The 19,999-nt window shown below is 51.1% G+C and overlaps 1 protein-coding gene across 2 annotated transcripts in view; it reads right to left on the bottom strand.

Annotated features, from left to right (window-relative positions):
- GABBR1 (gamma-aminobutyric acid type B receptor subunit 1) overlaps positions 1-19,999 on the bottom strand; it is a 308,383-nt gene that overhangs the window by 140,174 nt on the left and 148,210 nt on the right. For both annotated transcript variants that reach the window (XR_008329165.1, XM_053378896.1), the window contains exons 17-19: positions 14,398-14,530; positions 11,396-11,512; positions 9,106-9,213 (exon numbers count right to left, since the gene is read on the bottom strand). Coding sequence is in view for 1 of the 2 variants with exons in the window: in XM_053378896.1 (XP_053234871.1) it covers positions 9,106-9,213; positions 11,396-11,512; positions 14,398-14,530 (358 nt within the window). In the remaining variant the exon portion in view is untranslated. The remainder of the gene's footprint in view (positions 1-9,105; positions 9,214-11,395; positions 11,513-14,397; positions 14,531-19,999) is intronic.

Here is a 19,999-nt window from a genome sequence, read left to right as displayed (position 1 = left end):
AACTTCCTGGTTCCACAAGGGTTGGAATGCAAAGAGGCTTTCCTTAAACACTTAGATGTCACATTCCAAGCCCCCACGGCTGCTTCCTCATCTTGGCCATTGGTTGCCCTCAAATCTCAACTTCTGAATCCTGTGGGCCTTCCTTGACTCACGGTCCTCAGCAGTAGGCTGAGGAAAGTTGTGTAGCTGTTGCTTGAGGGTTTTAGGGGGCATGTCTTATAGAACAAATGAGAAGAACAGTTGTGGAGCCCCCCCACCTCAGGAAGGGCTATGGCTCAATGGCAGAGCACCAACTTCTTATGAAGAAGGTTCCCAGGTTCTCCAGATTCTCCAAGCTGGGAAGCCCGGCAGAACTGCTGCCTGTCTATGTAGATAATGCTGGGGTAGGTGGAGTAATGGTGAGTCAGCTCATTGGTCCATCTAGTTCAATGCTGTCTGCACGGACTGGCAGTAGCTCTCCAGGATTTCAGACATTCCCAGTCCAACGACTATCTAGAGGGCTGAGAAACATTGTGTAGCTGTTGCTTGAGTTTGAGGAGGACATGACGGGTCTTCTAGCAGCAGACACACAATTTTATCCAGCTCCACAGGACCACAATTCAAGCCGGGCATGGACAACCTCCTGACACCAAGAGCTGTTCGACAGTGGAATTTGCTGCCAAGGAGTGTGGTGGAGTCTCCTTCTTTGGAGGTCTTTAAGCAGAGGCTTGACAACCATATGTCAGGAGTGCTCTGATGGTGTTTCCTGCTTGGCAGGGGGTTGGACTCGATGGCCCTTGTGGTCTCTTCCAACTCTATGATTCTATGATTCAACCTTTGGTATCTCAGGTACCAAAGAACTGGGCAAAGTTAGGTGTGCCTTCAGAATTTGCCTGAAGATGTGTAGTGAAGAAACACAAATGGCATGACTTAGGGGCTGCCATAGGGAATGTCCTCTCCTGGGCGGTACAGCTGAAGAGAGGGCTCCCTTTGCTGGTCTTACCACAGATACCTGTAAGCACATATCTTTATACCTGCAAACACAAAACCCTGTAAAACTTCTAACCCTTCTGGAATCAGGAAGTTCGCAAGCCTCGGCCTTTGACAGATTAATTATTGGTGACTTTCTTTTGTTCCAAGTTGTCCCTCTTGCATCACGTTGGCCATAACCGCTGCTAATAACTGCTTGTAACGCTTGGTCAGATTGAGATGCCTGAACTTTAATAGCACCGCCAGTGTTGCAACTACCAGGCGGTGGAAGATGGGAACCTGCCTTATAGTGAAACAGTCCATTGGTCCATCTAGCTCTCAACTGGGCGGGCTGCAGTGCAGGCTGGTCCATGGAGGGAACTGGTACACTGTCCCACCAACCTCTGTCTGCTCTCAGCTGGACCCACCAGCCTCCTGTCTCACTACCAGTGAGGATGGGCTCTGCCCCTCGGCTCTGGCGCCACCTACTGTCAGTCTCCCTGCCTTCTGCCCTATCAGTCCAAATGGGCAACAGACAGGCTGGCAGTGACTCGCCAGGATTTCAAACAGGGGGCACCCATAACCCTATCTGGAGATACCGGGGATTGAACCTGGGACCTTCTGCATGCAAAGCAGATGCTCTACCTGCTGAGCCGTGGCCCTTCCCCAGATCTGTGATTGGACCGCCTGACTCCCTGACCCCTAACTGGGTGGGATGCTTCTGCAGTGGTTTTGGAGAATGGACCATTCTGCTGTGCTGCTCCCCTGAGCTAAATCATCATGTAAAACAGTTGTTAGGCCCACATTTTTTTGGGGGGGGGATTATGTCTGCCCTTTCTCCATTGCTGCTCTGAAAGCTGCTTCCGGGGGTGGGAGGTATTTTAGACTGGGGAAATACCCCTTCTCCCAGCATCGGTGCTCCGATTGCAATTGCAGTATGCCTCCCCAGCTGTATTAAAGTGTGTATTGGGGACCATAGGGAGAACATATCATCGACCTCCTGCGTCCATTTCAGTTCTAAGATGCCAGCCTGGGTTCTGATAAATTTGATATACAGTCGTACCTCGGAAGCCGAACGCCTTGTGAGCCGAACGTCTTGGCTCCTGAACGCCGCAAACCCGGAAGTGAGTGTTCCGGTTTGTGAACGTTCTTTGGAACCCAAACGTCTGATGTGGCTTCCGATTGGCTGCAGGAGCTTCCTGCAGCCAATCGGAAGCCACACTTTGGTTTTGGAAGTCGAACGGACTTCCGGAAAGGATTCTTTTCGGCTTCCGAGGTACGCCTGTAATAAATTTGTATATCCTGCACCTGTAGATCTCAACGCGGTTCACAACGTAATATACAATACAAAAACACAAATATAAGGAAGGTCCCCTAACTGCCACCTTGCAGTATAAGGTAAGGCTGGAAGAGGTTCCCCTATAAGGCTTTCAGAAGGTATTAACTGACTGAAAGTATCCCAGGTTTGCAGAATGTCTGCCTGTAAAGAAAGGTGGTGATGGCAGATGGAGGACCCAAGAGTCACTTTATAATAATAATAATAATAATAATAATAATAATAATAATAATAATAATAAATTTATTATTTGTACCCCGCCCATCTGGCTGGATTTCCCCAGCCACTCTGGGCGGCTTCCACAAAGACCAAAAATTCACTAATATGTCATACATTAAAAACTTCCCTGAACTTTAACCGGTTCTAGAATTTTCACATGCACAGGAGTTCCACATGGGAATTCCCCAGGAAGGTTGTCCCATGTCAGGAACCAATGGTTACAAGAATATCCGTGTGCAGCAAGCGGGGCGTGTTTGTGTGCCAGCGACAAAGTGCGCAGAACATGAAGCAACAGCTGTAAATTCTTAAAAAGCAGATTGAACTGATCCTTCAACAAACATCTTAAAACTGCTGTCCGCCGGTGACGTCTTGCCACGAACCCTACGTGTGTCAGGGAGGAGGGAGGGAGAGAGAAAGAAGCAGACACACAGATGAGAGAAGGGCAAAAGGGGAGTCAGGATTATTAGGGTGGGAAGGTGCCAGGAAATTTTGGTGAGGATGTGGGAGAAGAACCAGCAGTTAGGATCAGGTAGTGGAGGGGAGAGAGGTGGGGAAACAAGAGACAAAATGGGAGGTGGAGGAAGATTCTTCCATGGCCTGCAGCTCGGGATAAGTGTTCGTGTAGATGCTTATTAGTGAAAACCATCACTACAGCCCTTCCTGCAAGGTCACGCAGTCCACGGAACAATTTGCCTACTGTGAATATGGCATTTCCTTCTTCCACTGCAAAAACAGACAAACCTGTCAGCTCTGTTTTAATAAACAATGCTCTGTCCTCAAAAGAGAGTCAAGCCTGGCTGAAAACCTTGCCGCCTGCATTAGACACCCTGTTCCACAACTCTGAAATATATGTAGGCAAGCTGCAGTTGCTCAGGGGTGGGCATAAAGGCACTCTGTGTACGCTCAGTGGCATTCCTCTCCATTTTTTCAGTCCACAGGATACCATCCTGCTCCCTATGCTATTGAACACATACATTCAGCTGCTGGGAGTGGTCATCTGGGACTTTGGGCTGAGGGGTCATCAGTACGCTGATGCTACCCAGCTCCATTTGTCCGTAGCAACTGAATCGGGAGAAGTCCTGGACCAGTGCCAGCACTTGGTGGCGATCTGGATGAAACTGAATCTGAGTCCTAGAAAGAAGGAGGTTCCGTGGGTGGGTGACTCCTGAGCCCTGCTCATTGGTCAACTGGCTGCAATGCACGGGGTCGCTCTGCCCCTGAAGGAGCAGCTTCATAGAGGTGGTCCTGGATCCGTCTGCGGAATCACTGCTAGAGGCCCAGGCGACCTCGGTGGCTGCCTTCGGCCTGTTTCAGCTGGTAAGACAACCACAGCCATTTCTGGAACAGGGCAGCCTGACCCCTATCGTCCATGCTAATCCCCGGATTGGATGACTGCAATGTGAGGCTGTCCTTGAGGCTGACTTGGAAGCTGCACTGAGTGCAAAATCATAGCTGTCAACTTACAGATTTGAAAATAAGGGACCAGCAGCCTCGGAAATAAGGGATCAGCAGCCAAAATAAGGGATTTTTGGAGCACAGGTATGTTCAACTTCTGAGCCCCTCCGAGCCAAAGGCAGAAAGCCCAGCCAGCAGCCAAACGAAGCCTCAAGTGGTGGTTCCCACAGCGCAGCAACCCGGCAAAGGGGATGCAGCAAGGAAAACCACTGTCACCTCTCTGCTGGGAAGTGCTGAGCAAAGGCGAGTCCCAAGGCAACGAGGCCGATTTGATCGGCACAAGGCATGCAAGCTCCACCCCCCCAGTCGTTCTTAGACTCCTTATTGGGTGAGCAACGCAGCCAAGCAACACAGTTGGAGCCTCCCTCCTCCCTGGCCGGCAGGGAGGGAGGGAGAGGAGCTGCTTCCTTTGAAACCCAGGAAATTTAAGGGACATCATCAATAAGGGACAGCAGCGGGACACAGTGCTGGGATAAGGGACTGTCCCTCCAAATAAGGGACGCTTGACAGCTATGTGCAAAATGCAACAGCTCAACTTCTGACCGGGACGGAATTGTTACGAAAAAGGAGCAATGCAGAAGCAAGCACCAGGTGGCTGGAATGGTAAACAGGAAACTGATGTTATTGGATTGTACCGTGGGAAACTGGGACTGTCTGTAAAGTGCTCTGAGAGCCGGATGTTACCTCAGAGCAGCACATGACCCTGTACTGGAAGTACATGGGTGGAGTTTATTCTCTCTCTGCGTTGGGAAGCAAAGTGTACAGACATGTTTCTCTGTACTGCTGAAAGACAGGAATAAAGACATGTAGATACATTTCTGTCTGTCTCATTCCCCCTCCCTGGGGGAGGAGTGGTGTGTTCTCCTTCACGTTGAGGAGAATCGCCGATTGGAGACCTCCTTTTATCTTGCCGGGAGTCGCAGACGGGAGGTCATAAGGATTCAAGCCGGGCACCTGGAGGGTGGCCAAATTCCTCTGGACTAAGAGCTAAGCTGGAGGCTCTGACTTTTGGCTTGAATCCCGACAACTGGTAGCAGACCGATGGATATCTGATCTATGAGAATCTGCATGAGAGGTGAGAGGTCGATGAATCGTTGCCATCCTCTGCACCTAAGGAGATAAAGAAAAGCGTCTGCCTGCAGCCAGAAGCTGAAACAGACAGCTGGACACCGAGAGGAGTGTATTTCAAGGCAACGGAGCCCCAAAAAAGGTATGCTGCATTTTGGGGGAGAGAAAAGTGAACGCAGAAAGGTTTAATTCTCTGGTTCACAAGAAAGAGCTGCATTTTAAGAAAAACAGCTCTGAAAGAGCAAGCTTGCATACCAGGAATTCCTGTGGTGAGATAAGGAGTTCCGTCCTGAGCAGGTTGCTAGGCAACGTCTGCCAGTTAAAGAATGGCTAAAAAGAGCCTGGGAAATCGAAAGTGTATCTGCGCAGCTGTGCAAGGGTTTTGAAAAAACAGCCCGAAGGTTTGCCTGCCAGTGAAGCAGTAAACAAAGACTTTTTGGAGTTTACTGGCTTGAAAAGTGAAAGCTGGCTTGAGATTGAGTGTAAAACTGACCCTTGGATTCAGCATGGATGCCAAGAAGGGGGGAGTGCCCCTGAGTGCCGTGGTTCTAGAAGAACACAGCCGGCATGCTGCACTGGAAGAAAAGGACAGGGGGAGGGAGGAACGGAGTTCTATTTCCCCCACTGATGAGGCTACTGGAAAGGATGCTGTAGCTTTGAATGTTGTCCAGTGTTACAATTGCGGACAGGCTGGGCATCTTCAGCGGAACTGTAAGAAGCCACGTCAGCCTAAAGGAGCGAAGGGCCGCTCAGCAAAGCCTGAGGCGTCAGGCAAAGGTCGTACCAAGCCTATGGTGGAACCTGCAAAGGCTTTGATGGCGAAAGGAACCACGCCAGATGTTGGGAACGCGTTTATTATCGACACTGCAGCGACGGTTCATATGTCCCCACACAGAGGACTCTTTTCAACGTTTAAGAAGCAAAGCTTCACTGTGCAACAGGCCAACGGTCAGGAGCTGGAAGCGGCCGGCGTGGGGACTGTCTATCTTAAGAGTCTGGACTTGACAATAAACAATGTTTACTTGGTTCCTGAATTGAAGTTCAATCTGCTGAGTGTTTCGCAGATTGCGAAGAGAGGACTGAAACTGTCCTACGATGCTGAGAGCTGCGAGATCTACAAAGATGGAGAGTTATTTCTTTCAGCCAGGGAGAAGGATGGACTTTATTTGTTGACTTTTGCACAAAGTGATTACATGGAATGTAATTCATCTGTGTCTAAGCCAGTTTCTCTTGCAGGTGTGAGCAAGAAGGTGACCGGAGTCAACAGAGCATTTCAGCGGGTGTATGCTGATGTGATTGGTCCTCTAGAACCATCTAGAGGCAATGCAAGATATTATCTTGTGTGTGTGGATCATTTCTCTAACTATGTCTGGGTTTATGTGTTGAGAAAGCCACAGGAAGCCTTGGAGAGGTTTCAGGAGTTTTGTGACAAAGTTAAGAGTATGCATGATGCTAACATTGATTGTCTATTCACAGATGAGAAGCAGATTTTTCTTTTACAGGATTTCCAAAGGTTCCTGCAGAAGAAGGGGATCAGACACAAGGTTTCTGTTTCAGCGGAAGCGTGGAACAGGGGTGTCTGTGTACGGGTGAACAGAGAATTGCAAAAGGGGATGGAAGCGCAATTGCTTAGTTCACATCTGCCACATGAGTACTGGGCCGAGTCTCTGATGTCGTTCAGTTATACGAAAGTGAGAAAGGTTTCAAAGGAGTTGGGAAGTTCTCCTTTTGAGAAACTGTTCCACAGAAAACCTTCTGTTACCCATTTCAAGGTTTTTGGGTCTCATGTGAGAACAGAAGCTCCAGGTGGAGTAAAGAATGCTAGAGGCATTTTTGTGGGGTATGAAAAGGGTCTCTACAGAGTAATTTTGTCTGAATCTGGTCAGGTGATTCTCACAAAATTTCTAGAGAGTGCTCCTGAACAGGAGAGAGTGATAGTACACACATTTCCCACTGAGGACGATTCAGATGATGATGATTTCACTGATTTCAGCTGTACTGAAAGTGATGACTCAGATAGCTCGGAGAGCTCAGTTGTCACAGTCATTGAGAGGAAGTCTCACACAATAGATAGGCCTTCACAACTGAAGGATGAACCACTGTTTACCATTGGAACTAGTTCTCCAAAGAGTCCTGAGACTGGACCAGTGAGCAGAGAGGATCAGCACCTCATACGTAGGTCTGAGAGAGTTACAAAGGGTCAACCACCCAAGAGGTACTCAAAAGAGTTTGCTAACTTAGCTGTTGCATGTGTTGCTGTTGTAAACAACCGAGGACAGGTTGGAGCTGTGTCTAAGTCAGAGACAAAGACACAACAGAGAGTTGCTAGCCAAGGTAATGCAGATGCACTCATTCCTTGGAAACCAGACAACCAGAGAGGTACACTGGGGAAACCAGTGGCGGGGAGTTCCAAGAGTGGAACTGAAACAACAGGGGAGTGTTATGTGTATAACAACTGTTTGTTTTCCTCTCTGGATCATGCTTTGCTTGCTGCAACACGCATTGATTCTTTTGGGGGAGGATGTTACGAAAAAGGAGCAATGCAGAAGCAAGCACCAGGTGGCTGGAATGGTAAACAGGAAACTGATGTTATTGGATTGTACCGTGGGAAACTGGGACTGTCTGTAAAGTGCTCTGAGAGCCGGATGTTACCTCAGAGCAGCACATGACCCTGTACTGGAAGTACATGGGTGGAGTTTATTCTCTCTCTGCGTTGGGAAGCAAAGTGTACAGACATGTTTCTCTGTACTGCTGAAAGACAGGAATAAAGACATGTAGATACATTTCTGTCTGTCTCATTCCCCCTCCCTGGGGGAGGAGTGGTGTGTTCTCCTTCACGTTGAGGAGAATCGCCGATTGGAGACCTCCTTTTATCTTGCCGGGAGTCGCAGACGGGAGGTCATAAGGATTCAAGCCGGGCACCTGGAGGGTGGCCAAATTCCTCTGGACTAAGAGCTAAGCTGGAGGCTCTGACTTTTGGCTTGAATCCCGACAGGAATATCGCCATTGTGTTATGCAGCTGCTGAAAGAATTGCACTGGTTGCTGCCACTCAGCAAGGCTCAATGCGTTAGTGTAGGTCTACAAAGCCTTATACAGTACAGCTTGGGACCAGGATACCTAAAAGACTGCCACACTTTCCTGATCACTGTGTTCTGCAGACGGGACTTCAAATGGGAAGGGGGTGGAAGGGATGGGGGAGGGTTGAGCAGCAGTAGCACAACCCTTTGCACTGGGCCACCTTTCCCAACCTGGCGCCCTCCAACTGTTGCTGGACTGCAACTCCCATGATCCCTGCCTGCTGCTCACGCTGGGAGAGGCTGATTGGTGCTGGAAGTCCAGCATCTGAGAAAGGCTCTTAGATGGCCAGGCTGCTCACCAGAACAGGACAGTTTGAGCATATATCACCAATCCAGGCCCAGTTGCACTGGCTGCCAGTTGGTTTCCAGGCCCAGTTCAAAGTGCTGGTCTTGACCTATAAAGCCTTACAGGACCTCAATACCTTAAGGACAGCCGTTCCCCATACAAACCGACCCACACTCTGCACTTGTCATCTCAGGCCCTTCTCTATGTCCCCCTTCCCCGAGAGGTTTGGAGGGCGGCAACACAAGAACCGGCCTTTTTGGTGGTGGCTCCCCATCTGTGGAATGCTCTCCCCAGAGAGGCTTGCTTGGTGCTATCATTAGATACCTTTAGGCACCAGGCGAAAACATTCCTCTTGGCCGTTAAATAATCTATGGCCTGTTAAAGCTGTGGGGTTGGGTGGACTGTTGTTATGATTATTTTATTATTACGCTGTCTGTTATTATGCCTTTTATTATGCTTTTATTATTGTTTCTCCATAAAATGAGTTCTTAATGTTGTACACTGCTCTGGAATCTTTTGATAAAACGGGGTATACAAATCAAATAAATAATAGTAATTAAGGCCTTGTACCGAAAACTGATTTCCTAGTTTGGTTCTGTCACCAGTTAAGCACTGGGCACGGAGCACCTTGTGTATTTGTGGATGTGACTTGTGTTCAATCGCACTGCAAGCTATTTAAGCCTCCCAGCATGAGCGCCACACGCAAGGGCATTACCTCTGTGGTGCGTTTCAGTGGGTTGACAATTTGCCAGATGGCCAAGATGACGAAGTCGAGCCCGACAAGCAGCCCAACCGTGGCGTAGAGCTTCCAGGGCTCCAGAGTCTGGAAGAAAAGAGGAAAGACAGAATGAGGGAAGAAGAGGCCTGAGGGCACTTCCAGACGGCTGTTCTTTGGGGGTGGGATTCAGTCCCATTGAGGCTGGCTCAGGTTGTGCAGTTATAGCTGCCTGGGAGACCTTGTGCAACAAACCCACTTCCCCAAAGGGTTGGGCATTTTTGTGTGTATATAATTTACATTTTCTGTTTTACTATTTAAAATACTTATTTAAACATCCTTAAAATATCAAGGACTTCTCTCCTTCTCTTTCCATGGTTCATTTTACATATCATAAATCCCTGCATATTTTACAAAAACTGAACCATTCAGTATTCCATTATTACATCCATCAAAACTTATTTACACTGTTGAATTTATCTTAATGCCGCCAACGTTTTCAAGTGTACACAGTTTCCCCCCATGGTATACTCAATAAACATTTTCCAGTCTTCTCTCATCGTATGTTCTTCTCGTTCTCTTATTCTCTACGTTAAATCTGCAAGCTGAACATTTTTTGCCAATTTAAGTTGCCATTCAGCGTTGGGCGTTGTTGTTTTTTTGAGAAGGAAAGTGGTGGGGAAATCAGTGGGAAATGTGGGATAATGCTTGCTTTGACGCAATGCCATCTGCGCCCCCTGCACACAATTCGGAATGAACGCTCAGTCGACGCCCAATGTCACCTAATCTCCCAGCAAACTAATCAGGATGAGTGCTCAAAAGACGGGGAGAGCCCTGAGTCAGCTGAAAGGGGTGTTCCAGAATACGCAAAAAAACATTCACAGAGGTCAAGCACAGAGGCTCCCCTCTATGGCACACCTGAGATTCGTTATATTGTATGAACCGCTCCACCCAAAAGCCTTTAACCTAGAGACACACCTGCCAGATATGAAGTAGGCAACTATAATCTGCATTAGCAATTCTGAGACCAAAACAAGGGAGCGGCGGTGTTGATTTCAGATAGGTTTCTTCTGAAATGGGTGGCTTCGGTCTTGCGATCACCCCCAAAGCCCCCACCCATAACTGCACAAATGCTGGGAACTATAGTTTGCCTCTCACATAGCTGCCAGGGCCCCCAACAGCCTTAACAAACCATAGTTCCCAGGATTCTTTGGCGGAAGTTGTGCGATTTACAGGTATGGTGCATGCATAGTTCTCGCCCAATGCTCCCACGGTATCTTCGCACACCATCTAGCCAGTCACAACTGTTTCATAAATAATGGCGTTTCAAAGAGAGGCCTTCTCAGCACCAAACGGCTGAACGCTCTCCCTACTGCACAGTGGTGTTACCTGCAACCGAAAACCTCAAAGTGTCTTGCGGCCAGCAAATCTTATTACAGCAGAAACATCCACGGACTAGAACCCACTTCACCACCACCACCAATTAAATTTATATACCACCTGTTAAGTTGTGGGTGAACATATCAGACGACACAGCGATTCTTCCAAAGCAGCTCTTTATTTGTAAGCTGGAACAGAACTGAACTGAAGAGCTCAGTCAGCCTGCTTATATAGAGCTCCAGAACAACGTAACTGTAGCAACTTTCTAAAACTATCCAATCACTGAACGTCACTTTCGATCCTTCATTTGCATACAAACTATCCAATCACTGAACGTCACTTTCGATCCTTCATTTGCATACAAACTATCCAATCACTGAACGTCACTTTCGATCCTTCATTTGCATAGCTATCTACAGTATCCCCCTGCTGGCCCAGGGTGAGAACTTCAGTACATAACACCACCCTTTATCCAGAGATCTCACGATGGTTCACAAGATAAAAATGCAGGATAAAAGCACAAAAATAGAAAGTTAAAACAAAAGCACCCCCCTCCCAATCCTTAGAAGCTTATGCAACAAACAAATTGTGAACCTTTCACGTGCTAAAAAAAAAGAAGACTATTTGTATCGCTTCTCGGCCTTTTGGCTAAGATCAAGTGTCAAAAAAGACTATTTGCTGGGTTTTGCCACAGCGCAGACTTAACATGGCTACACCTCTGAAAGCTACGCAACCAGAATGGGAAACCTGAGTTGGACTCCAACTCCCATCAGCCCTCAGCTGGCATGGCCAAGGGTCATGGATGATGGGAGTTGTAGTCCAGCCACGCTTGAAGGGCCACACAGGCTCCCTCATCCTTGCTAGGCAGTTTGTCTATGGCAGCATGACAAAGCAGGTCAAAGCGCCTCACCTTCCGCCGTTCTTTCTTCTCTTCCTTCTTGGTGAAAACCGTGTGCACCCACCAGATCTTGGTGAACATGCTGCCATAGCCCAAGCTGAAGCCCAAGCCCAGGAGCCAAAGACGAGCCTGTGGATTGGAGAGCCCAAAACAACAACAGAAGAGCATGGTGAAGAGCAGTGCCACATTTTGCCCAACATACGCAAGAACTGCCAGACCTCCCCACAAAACTGCAGCACAGAGACAAACTAGGCATTATGGAGGCAACCTGGATGGAAAAGCCATGTAGTTGCCAGTCTAGAGTGGAGAGGGCTTTAAAATGCAGCTTCGGTGGGTGGGGTCTCTCTCTCTGTGTCCCCCACCCCCCAAAAAAACCCCAGTTTTACCCCAGATTATTGTCTCTGTATCGCGGGTGGCACTGTGGGTTAAACCACAGAGCCTAGGACTTGCCGATCAGAAGGTCGGCGGTTCGAATCCCCATGATGGGGTGCGCTCCCGTTGCTCGGTCCCTGCTCCTACCAACCTAGCAGTTTGAAAGCACGTCAAAGTGCAAGTAGATAAATAGGTCTGGCGGGAAGGTAAATGGTGTTTCCGTGCGCTGCTCTGGTTCGCCAGAAGCGGCTTAGTCATCCTGGCCACATGACCCAGAAGCTGTACACCAGCTCCCTCAGCCAATAAAGCGAGATGAGCGCCGCAACCCCAGAGTCGTCTGCAACTGGAGCTAATGGTCAGGGGTCCCTTTACCTTTACTGTCTCTGTATAATATTATGATACCAGAGGCATTACCTGTTAGGAGGGAAATGGCTGGAAGAGTCCAATCTCCCATCTCACCACTTCTCCCAGCCTTCCCTGATCTGCTGCTTTCCAGAGGTTTTGGACCAGAACTGCCAGCAGTCTCACCCAGCTGTGCTGCCAGAGGTGGACAGGAGTTGTGGGCACCATTTTGGGGAAGGAAGACCTCTGCCGTATTTTAAATTCTCAATCCCACCCACCCAAGTTCCATGTGAATTTTGCAAAACTGGCTGGGTTGTGCTGCTGTAACGCACCATCTATTCCAGTCTTGTTCCCTGCTGTTTTGATTTCCCTCCCATGTTTCCTCTGCCTCTTTCTCCGCCTCAGGTCTGGGGAACCTGCATTGGACTCCAACTCCCATCAGCGCCCAGCATGGCCAAGTGTCATGGCTGATGGGAGTTGTATCTGGAAGCATGCTGCCTTAGATAAACCTCCTTTCTTCAAGGTTTTAAAGCCAAGGCTGGGTGGCCATCGGTCATGGATGATTTAGTTGAGATTCCTGCACTGCAGCGGGTTCAACTAGAATGACCCTTGGGGTCACTTCCAACTCCTCGAAAGATTCCACCAATGGTGTCCCTGAAAATTTTTACACATCACTTGGGAAGACAGGCAAACTAATATCAGTGTACTGGAAGAAGCAAAGATCACCAGTGTTGAAGCAATGATTCTTCAACATCAACTTTGTTGGACTGGTCATGTTGTGTGGATGCCTGATGATCGCCTTCCAAAGCAACTACTCTATTCCGAACTTAAAAATGGAAAGCGTAGTGCTGGTGGTCAACAAAAGAGGTTTAAAGACTGTCTCAAGGCAAATCTTAAAAAATGTAGTATAAAGGTGAAGGTACCCCTGACCATTAGGTCCAGTCGTGGCAGACTCTGGGGTTGCGGTGCTCATCTCACTCTATAGGCCGAGGGAGCTGGCGTACAGCTTCCGGGTCATGAGGCTAGCATGACTAAGCCGCTTCTGGTGAACCAGAGCAGCGCACAGAAATACAGTTTACCTTCCTGCCGGAGTGGTACCTATTTATCTACTTGCACTTGACATGCTTTTGAACTGCTAGGTTGGCAGGAGCAGGGACTGAACAATGGGAGCTCACCCCGGTGCAGGGATTCGAACCACCAACCTTCTGATCCGCAAGCCTTCGGCTCTGTGGTTTAGACCACAGCGCCAAACACTGACAACTGGGAAACACTGGCCTGCGAGCGCTCCACTTGGAGAACAGCCTTTACCAAAGGTGTCATGGGCTTTGAAGACACTTGAACTCAGGACGCAAGAGAGAAGCGTGCTAAGAGGAAGGCACGCTTGGTAAATCCACACCATGATCAGCTCCCGCCTGGAAACCAATGTCCCCGCTGTGGAAGGACGTGTGGATCCAGAATTGGCCTCCACAGTCACTTACGGACTCACTGTTAAAACCGTGTTTATGGAAGACAATCTTACTCGGCTATAAGTGATCGCCAGAGAAGAAGACTTCCAACTCTATGATTCTAATAAAGTAGAGGTAGAACATAGCCATTGTGGCTAGTGGCCAGTGATTGCTTTGTCCTCCATGAATTTGTCTAATCCTCTTTCAAAGCCATCCAAGTTGGAGGCCATCGCTTACAATTCTCTAATGGAAGCGTCAAGACTGCCACCTACTTTTCCCCATTGGTAAAATACAGCAGGACGTACCAACTTTACTTAAGCTTCAATGGTCAATGAAGATTTTACATTGTCTGCTCCGCTAAATAATATTCCCATGCTCTTGACTGAATGGGTGTGGCAACAGAAGAGAAAGAGAGTATCTTACAGCAGCCTTATAATGTAGTTCAGGGACAGGGTGGAGGCTAGTTTGGTTTTGCAACCCAAAACGGTCCTTGGAGCGGAAACCTTGCACTCCATCGAGTTGCATGCATATACCTCTAAACGTGTTTTAAAATTAAAAAAGGAATCAATTTTCCAACAGGTTCCTAGTTAGAAAGCGCATCAAATCCTCCACTGCTTGCTTACCCTTTGCTCTCTTTTTTCAGTGGTTGGAGGAGGCAAATTGGTGCCTGAGTGTTGCTATGTCAAAACTTGGGTTTCGTCCATCAATTTCCATGGGGAGCTCTCGCTTCTATCCCAGGGGAAGATGGAAAAAGAAGAGAGCTACGGGTCTCAGAAACAGCCCTATGCGTGATCTAACTGGGAGGTCTATGTCCAACAGACGATACCCCAGACCTCTAGAGAGTCTATCATGTACCTGGCAAACAAAGGGAAAGAGGCCCTTGCTGATGTGGAGGCCATCCAGTCCGAGCGGGAAGACAGACGCTTGCGCCAGTGCACAACCCACGGCTGTCATGTTGTTGAGGTACGGCTGCGAGTTCTGGATGTATCTGTGAAGGAACGGAAGGTGTGAGAGACCTAAAGCGGGGATTTGCATCAGAAAGGATCTAAACCAGGCTGCCCTCGGTGCCCACATTATGAAGTTGCTTGTATATTTTGTGAGATGTGTTGTATGATATATATACAGTGGTACCTCAGGTTACAGACGCTTCAGGTTACAGACGCTTCAGGTTACAGACTCCGCTAACCCAGAAATAGTACCTCGGGTTAAGAACTTTACCTCAGGATGAGAACAGAAATCGTGCGGCGGCAGCGGGAGGCCCCACTAGCTAAAGTGGTGCTTCAGGTTAAGAACAGTTTCAGGTTAAGAATGGACCTCCGAAATGAATTAAGTACCGTATTTTTCGCACCATAGGACGCACTTTTTCCCTCCTAAAAAGCAAGGGAAAATGTGTGTGCGTCCTATGGAGCGAATGCAGGCTTTCGCTGAAGCCTGGAAAGTGAGAGGGGTGGGTGCGCACCGACCCCTCTCGCTCTCCAGGCTTCAGGAAGCTATCCGCTAGCCGTGGGAGACCCAGCTCTCCCACGGCTAGCGGAGCGCTGCATTAATCCCGAAGCTTGGGGCGTGCAGAGCTCAGCGCGCCCCAAGCTTCTGGGTGCCGGCAAGGTCTCCGCTAGCCGTCTAGACCTTGCCGGCACCCAGAAGCTTGGGGCGCGCTGAGCTCCGCAGCCCCAAGCTTCGGGATTAGCGCTCCGCTAGCTGTGTCTAGGCTGCGGATAGCAGCCTGCTTCCCGGAGCGTCGGGCGCCCTGAAAGCAGAGCGCCCGGCGCTTCGGGAACACATCCGCAGCCTAGGCAACCCTGCGGGAGGTCCCGCAGGGATGTCTAGGCTGCGGATAGCAGCCTGCTTCCCGGAGCGTTGGGCGCCCTGAAAGCAGAGCGCCCGGCGCTTTGGGAACTCATCCGCAGCCTAGGCAACCCTGCGGGAGGTCCCGCAGGGATGTCTAGGCTGCGGATAGCAGCCTGCTTCCCGGAGCGTCGGGCGCCCTGAAAGCAGAGCGCCCGGCGCTTCGGGAACACATCCGCAGCCTAGGCAACCCTGCGGGAGGTCCTGCAGGGATGTCTAGGCTGCGGATAGCAGCCTGCTTCCCGGAGCGTCGGGCGCCCTGAAAGCAGAGCGCCCGGCGCTTCGGGAACTCATCCGCAGCCTAGGCAACCCTGCGGGAGATCCCGCAGGGATGTCTAGGCTGCGGATAGCAGCCTGCTTCCCGGAGCGTCGGGCGCCCTGAAAGCAGAGCGCCCGGCGCTTCGGGAACACATCCGCAGCCTAGGCAACCCTGTGGGAGATCCCGCAGGGATGTCTAGGCTGCGGATAGCAGCCTGCTTCCCGGAGCGTCGGGCGCCCTGAAAGCAGAGCGCCGGCGCTTCGGGAACACATCCGCAGCCTAGGCAACCCTGCGGGAGGTCCCGCAGGGATGTCTAGGCTGCGGATAGCAGCCTGCCGCCCGGCGGGTGGGGCGCCCTGAATCAGAGCGCCCCTCGCGCCGGGCAGACATCCGCAGGGTGGGGAGCCCTGCAGGAGTTCCCTGCAAGGCTCCCCAAGCTGCGGATAGCAGCCTGCCGCCCGGCGGGCGGGGCGCCCTGAATCAGAGCGCCCCTCGCGCCGGGCAGACATCCGCAGGGTGGGGAGCCCTGCAGGAGTTCCCCGCAAGGCTCTCCAAGCTGCGGATAGCAGCCTGCCGCCCGGCGGGTGGGGCGCCCTGAATCAGAGCGCCCCTCGCGCCGGGCAGACATCCGCAGGGTGGGGAGCCCTGCAGGAGTTCCCTGCAAGGCTCCCCAAGCTGCGGATAGCAGCCTGCCGCCCGGCGGGCGGGGCGCCCTGAATCAGAGCGCCCCTCGCGCCGGGCAGACATCCGCAGGGTGGGGAGCCCTGCAGGAGTTCCCCGCAAGGCTCTCCAAGCTGCGGATAGCAGCCTGCCGCCGGGCGGGTGGGGCGCCCTGAATCAGAGCGCCCCTCGCGCCGGGCAGACATCCGCAGGGTGGGGAGCCCTGCAGGAGTTCCCTGCAAGGCTCCCCAAGCTGCGGATAGCAGCCTGCCGCCCGGCGGGCGGGGCGCCCTGAATCAGAGCGCCCCTCGCGCCGGGCAGACATCCGCAGCGTGGGGAGCCCTGCAGGAGTTCCCTGCAAGGCTCTCCAAGCTGCGGATAGCAGCCTGCCGCCCGGCGGGTGGGGCGCCCTGAAGCAGAGCGCCCCTCGCGCCAGGCAGACATCAGCCAGCCCCACAAGCTCGGGGGACAGCAGGGAGGCGCAGCGCCACTATCCCGCTGTTCCTCGACCTGGTTCGCTTTCCCTGACCTGCTTTTGGGGGGGGAAATAAAGGGAAATTTTTTTCCCTTTATTTCCACCCCAAAAAACTAGGTGCGCCCTATGGTCCGGTGCGTCCAATCGTGCGAAAAATACGGTACTTAACCCGAGGTACCACTGTATACCTGATTGGCCATCTCGAAGGGGGGGCGAGAGACTGGGTTAGACCCCTGATGGCAGGGAATAGTGAAATGCTGAAGGACACGAGGAAGTTTTTTCGCGCCATGGATTTGATGTTTTCCAGCGAGATTGAACAGGGACTGGTGCGCAGACAATTGATGGCTTGCAAACAGGGGAGCCGATCGGTTCGTGAGTACTGGACTGAGTTTACAATGTTGATACATAAATTGGGATGGGACCTATCGGCGGAACCCATTCAAATGCTCTTTGAAGAGGGGCTTTCTTTGGCGGTGAAAGACGAACTTTCCCGGGCGCCCAGGGCGGAGTCTATGGACCAGCTGACCAAATCAGCGCTGACCATTGGAGCGCGCCAGGAGGCAAGAGCCTTGGAGAAGCGGGAGGGGAAAGGAGAGCGTTGGAGGGATTTCCGCATTCCAGAGATTCCAGAGCCAAGTTTCCCGCCAGGAGAGCCGATGGAAGTTGGAACAGCGCGCGCGCGCGCAGTTTCAAATCCCAGTGAAGGGAGGAAGAAGGAGGGAAAGAGCGCCAAGAAATGTTATCTCTGCCAGCAGCCAGGTCACTTTGCCAGAGTCTGCCCGCAAAGAAAGGAATGGCAAGGGATGGCGGGAGCTGTTGGGGGGAAGGAGGAGGGAGTTCAGGAGCCAGTAAAAGCCAACGCCTGGCTGCCACCGTCAGGGCACTGCAGCCAGGCCAAGGAGCAGTAAAAGTGCCCACTCCGGAACCTCCAAGACCAGCCCTAGTAATAGAGGTGTTGCTAGAGCTGGCAAACGGATACCCACTAAAGACAAAGGCGCTGTTGGACTCAGGCAGCTCCTGTAATTTTATGAGTAAGGAGTTTGCAGCTGAACACCAGATACAGACACTCCCTTTAAGCAACCCCCTGCAGGTGACCACGATCGATGGGAGGGAGCTGTTGGGAGGAGAAGTTAGCCTACAGACCGTCCCAATGGTTATGAGGGTGGCCAGGCACACCGAAAGGATAGCGTTCAATGTGGCCACCCTGGGAGGGGCTCCCGTCATTTTGGGAATGAGCTGGCTAGCGTTGCATGACCCGCTAGTGGGCTGGCATCAGAGAGTGGTCTCCTTTGGGTCAGCACATTGCCTGGAACACTGCAGAGAGGGAAAGGTGCCAGAAGGGGCAAAAGCCTTTCTAGCAGGGACGGAAGTGGCGGACAAAGGGAAGGTGCCCAAACAATACGCTGACCTGAGCAAGGTCTTCAGCGAAAGGGAAGCAGATAAACTACCACCGCATAGAGACTTTGACTGCCAAATTAACCTGGTCCCTGGGGCCCAGCTCCCCGTGGGCAAGCTGTACGCCATGTCAGACAGGGAAATGCAGGAGTTAAGGGAGTTTATTGATAAAAACCTGAAGAGGGGCTTCATCAGAGAGTCCAGAGCGGTGGGGGGGAGCCCAGTGTTTTTTGTGGACAAAAAAAACACGGATAAACCCAGGCTTGTAGTGGACTACCGGCGGCTAAATGCCGTGTCAGAACCAGTGACTTTCCCCATGCCCAGGATTGATGACATTTTGACCAGGGTGAGGAAGGGAAAGATATTCACGAAACTGGACCTGAGAGGGGCATACAACCTGATACGAATAAAGAAAGGGGATGAATGGAAAACCACCATGTTCACCCCTTTGGGGGCTTTTGAATATCTCGTTATGCCATTCGGATTGCAATCAGGCTCCGCCTGTTTTTAATCGCTCATGAACCATGTCCTGGGACCTTTGCTCTACAAGAATTGCGTGGCCTTCCTCGATGACGTGCTGATATATTCAGAGAATGAGGAGCAGCATGTAAAGGATGTCAGGGAAGTGCTGAGCCAGCTGCAAGCAAACCAGCTGTGGGTGAAATTGGAGAAGTGTCAGTTTCACACCAAGGAGGTGGAATTCCTGGGGTACCGCTTATCAGACAAGGGATTAGCCATGGATCCAGGCAAGGTCCAGGCGGTGCTGGAATGGAAGACACCGAAAACGAAAAAGGATGTGCAAAGGTTCTTAGGGTTTGGGAACTTTTACCGTAAATTCATCAAGAACTTTGCCCACTTAACGGCTCCCATCACGGACTGTCTAAGCAGCAAGAAGAAATTCGTTTGGACGGCGGAGGCGGAGCAAGCATTTGAGGAATTGAAAAGGGCATTCGCTTCGGAAGAACAGCTCCTGCATGTGGATTTACAAAAACCCATGAGAGTGGAAACTGATGCCTCAGACCGGGCGGTGGGGGCGGTGCTGCTTCAGCCAGGGAGCAATAAGTCGGAATGGAGACCGTGTGCCTTCTTTTCGCGTAAGCTGAACAAATCCGAGAGGAACTACACCGTATATGACCGAGAACTACTCGCCATTCACGAAGCGTTCCGGAGATGGAGACACTTACTAATTGGCGCACAGCATAAGGTGCAAGTGTGTACGGACCACAAGAATTTGGAGTATTGGAGAACGGCACGAGTGCTCAACCAACGACAAGTGAGATGGGCCCAGGAGTTCTCCAAATTCCATTTTGAAATCTGCTATGTGCCAGGTCCAGAAAACATCAGAGCGGACGCTCTCTCTCGCAAACCTGAATATTTGGGGGGGGAGGGAGCGCCTGAAGAGAGACATATTATCCCAGAGGACCACTGGGTGTGTGGGGCGGCCTGGGTGGGGCAAAGAGAACTGGTAGAGGGAACGGTAAATGATGAATACGCCCAGGATAAGCTCAGAGGTTTAAGGAGAGAGGGAGAAGACCCCGGAGGTTTTGAAGAAAGAAACGGGGCATTGTATTACAAAGGGGCACTATATATACCCGAAGGGGAATTGAGGGGGAGAGTACTCAAACAGCTGCACGACAATCCCACAGCGGGGCATTTTGGGCAACACAAGACCATGTGGTTGGTGACCAGGGAGTTTTGGTGGCCCAAGATGAGGGAGGATGTACGGGAGTATGTGAGAAGGTGTGACCAATGCCAGAGAGCCAAAGGAGAAAGGCGGGCACCAGCGGGGTTATTAGAACCGTTACCCACACCAGAACGACCGT

Source organism: Podarcis raffonei, chromosome 2, assembly GCF_027172205.1.
Source record: "Podarcis raffonei isolate rPodRaf1 chromosome 2, rPodRaf1.pri, whole genome shotgun sequence".
NCBI lineage: Eukaryota > Metazoa > Chordata > Lepidosauria > Squamata > Lacertidae > Podarcis > Podarcis raffonei.
This window is presented reverse-complemented; position numbering and strand designations above follow the sequence as displayed.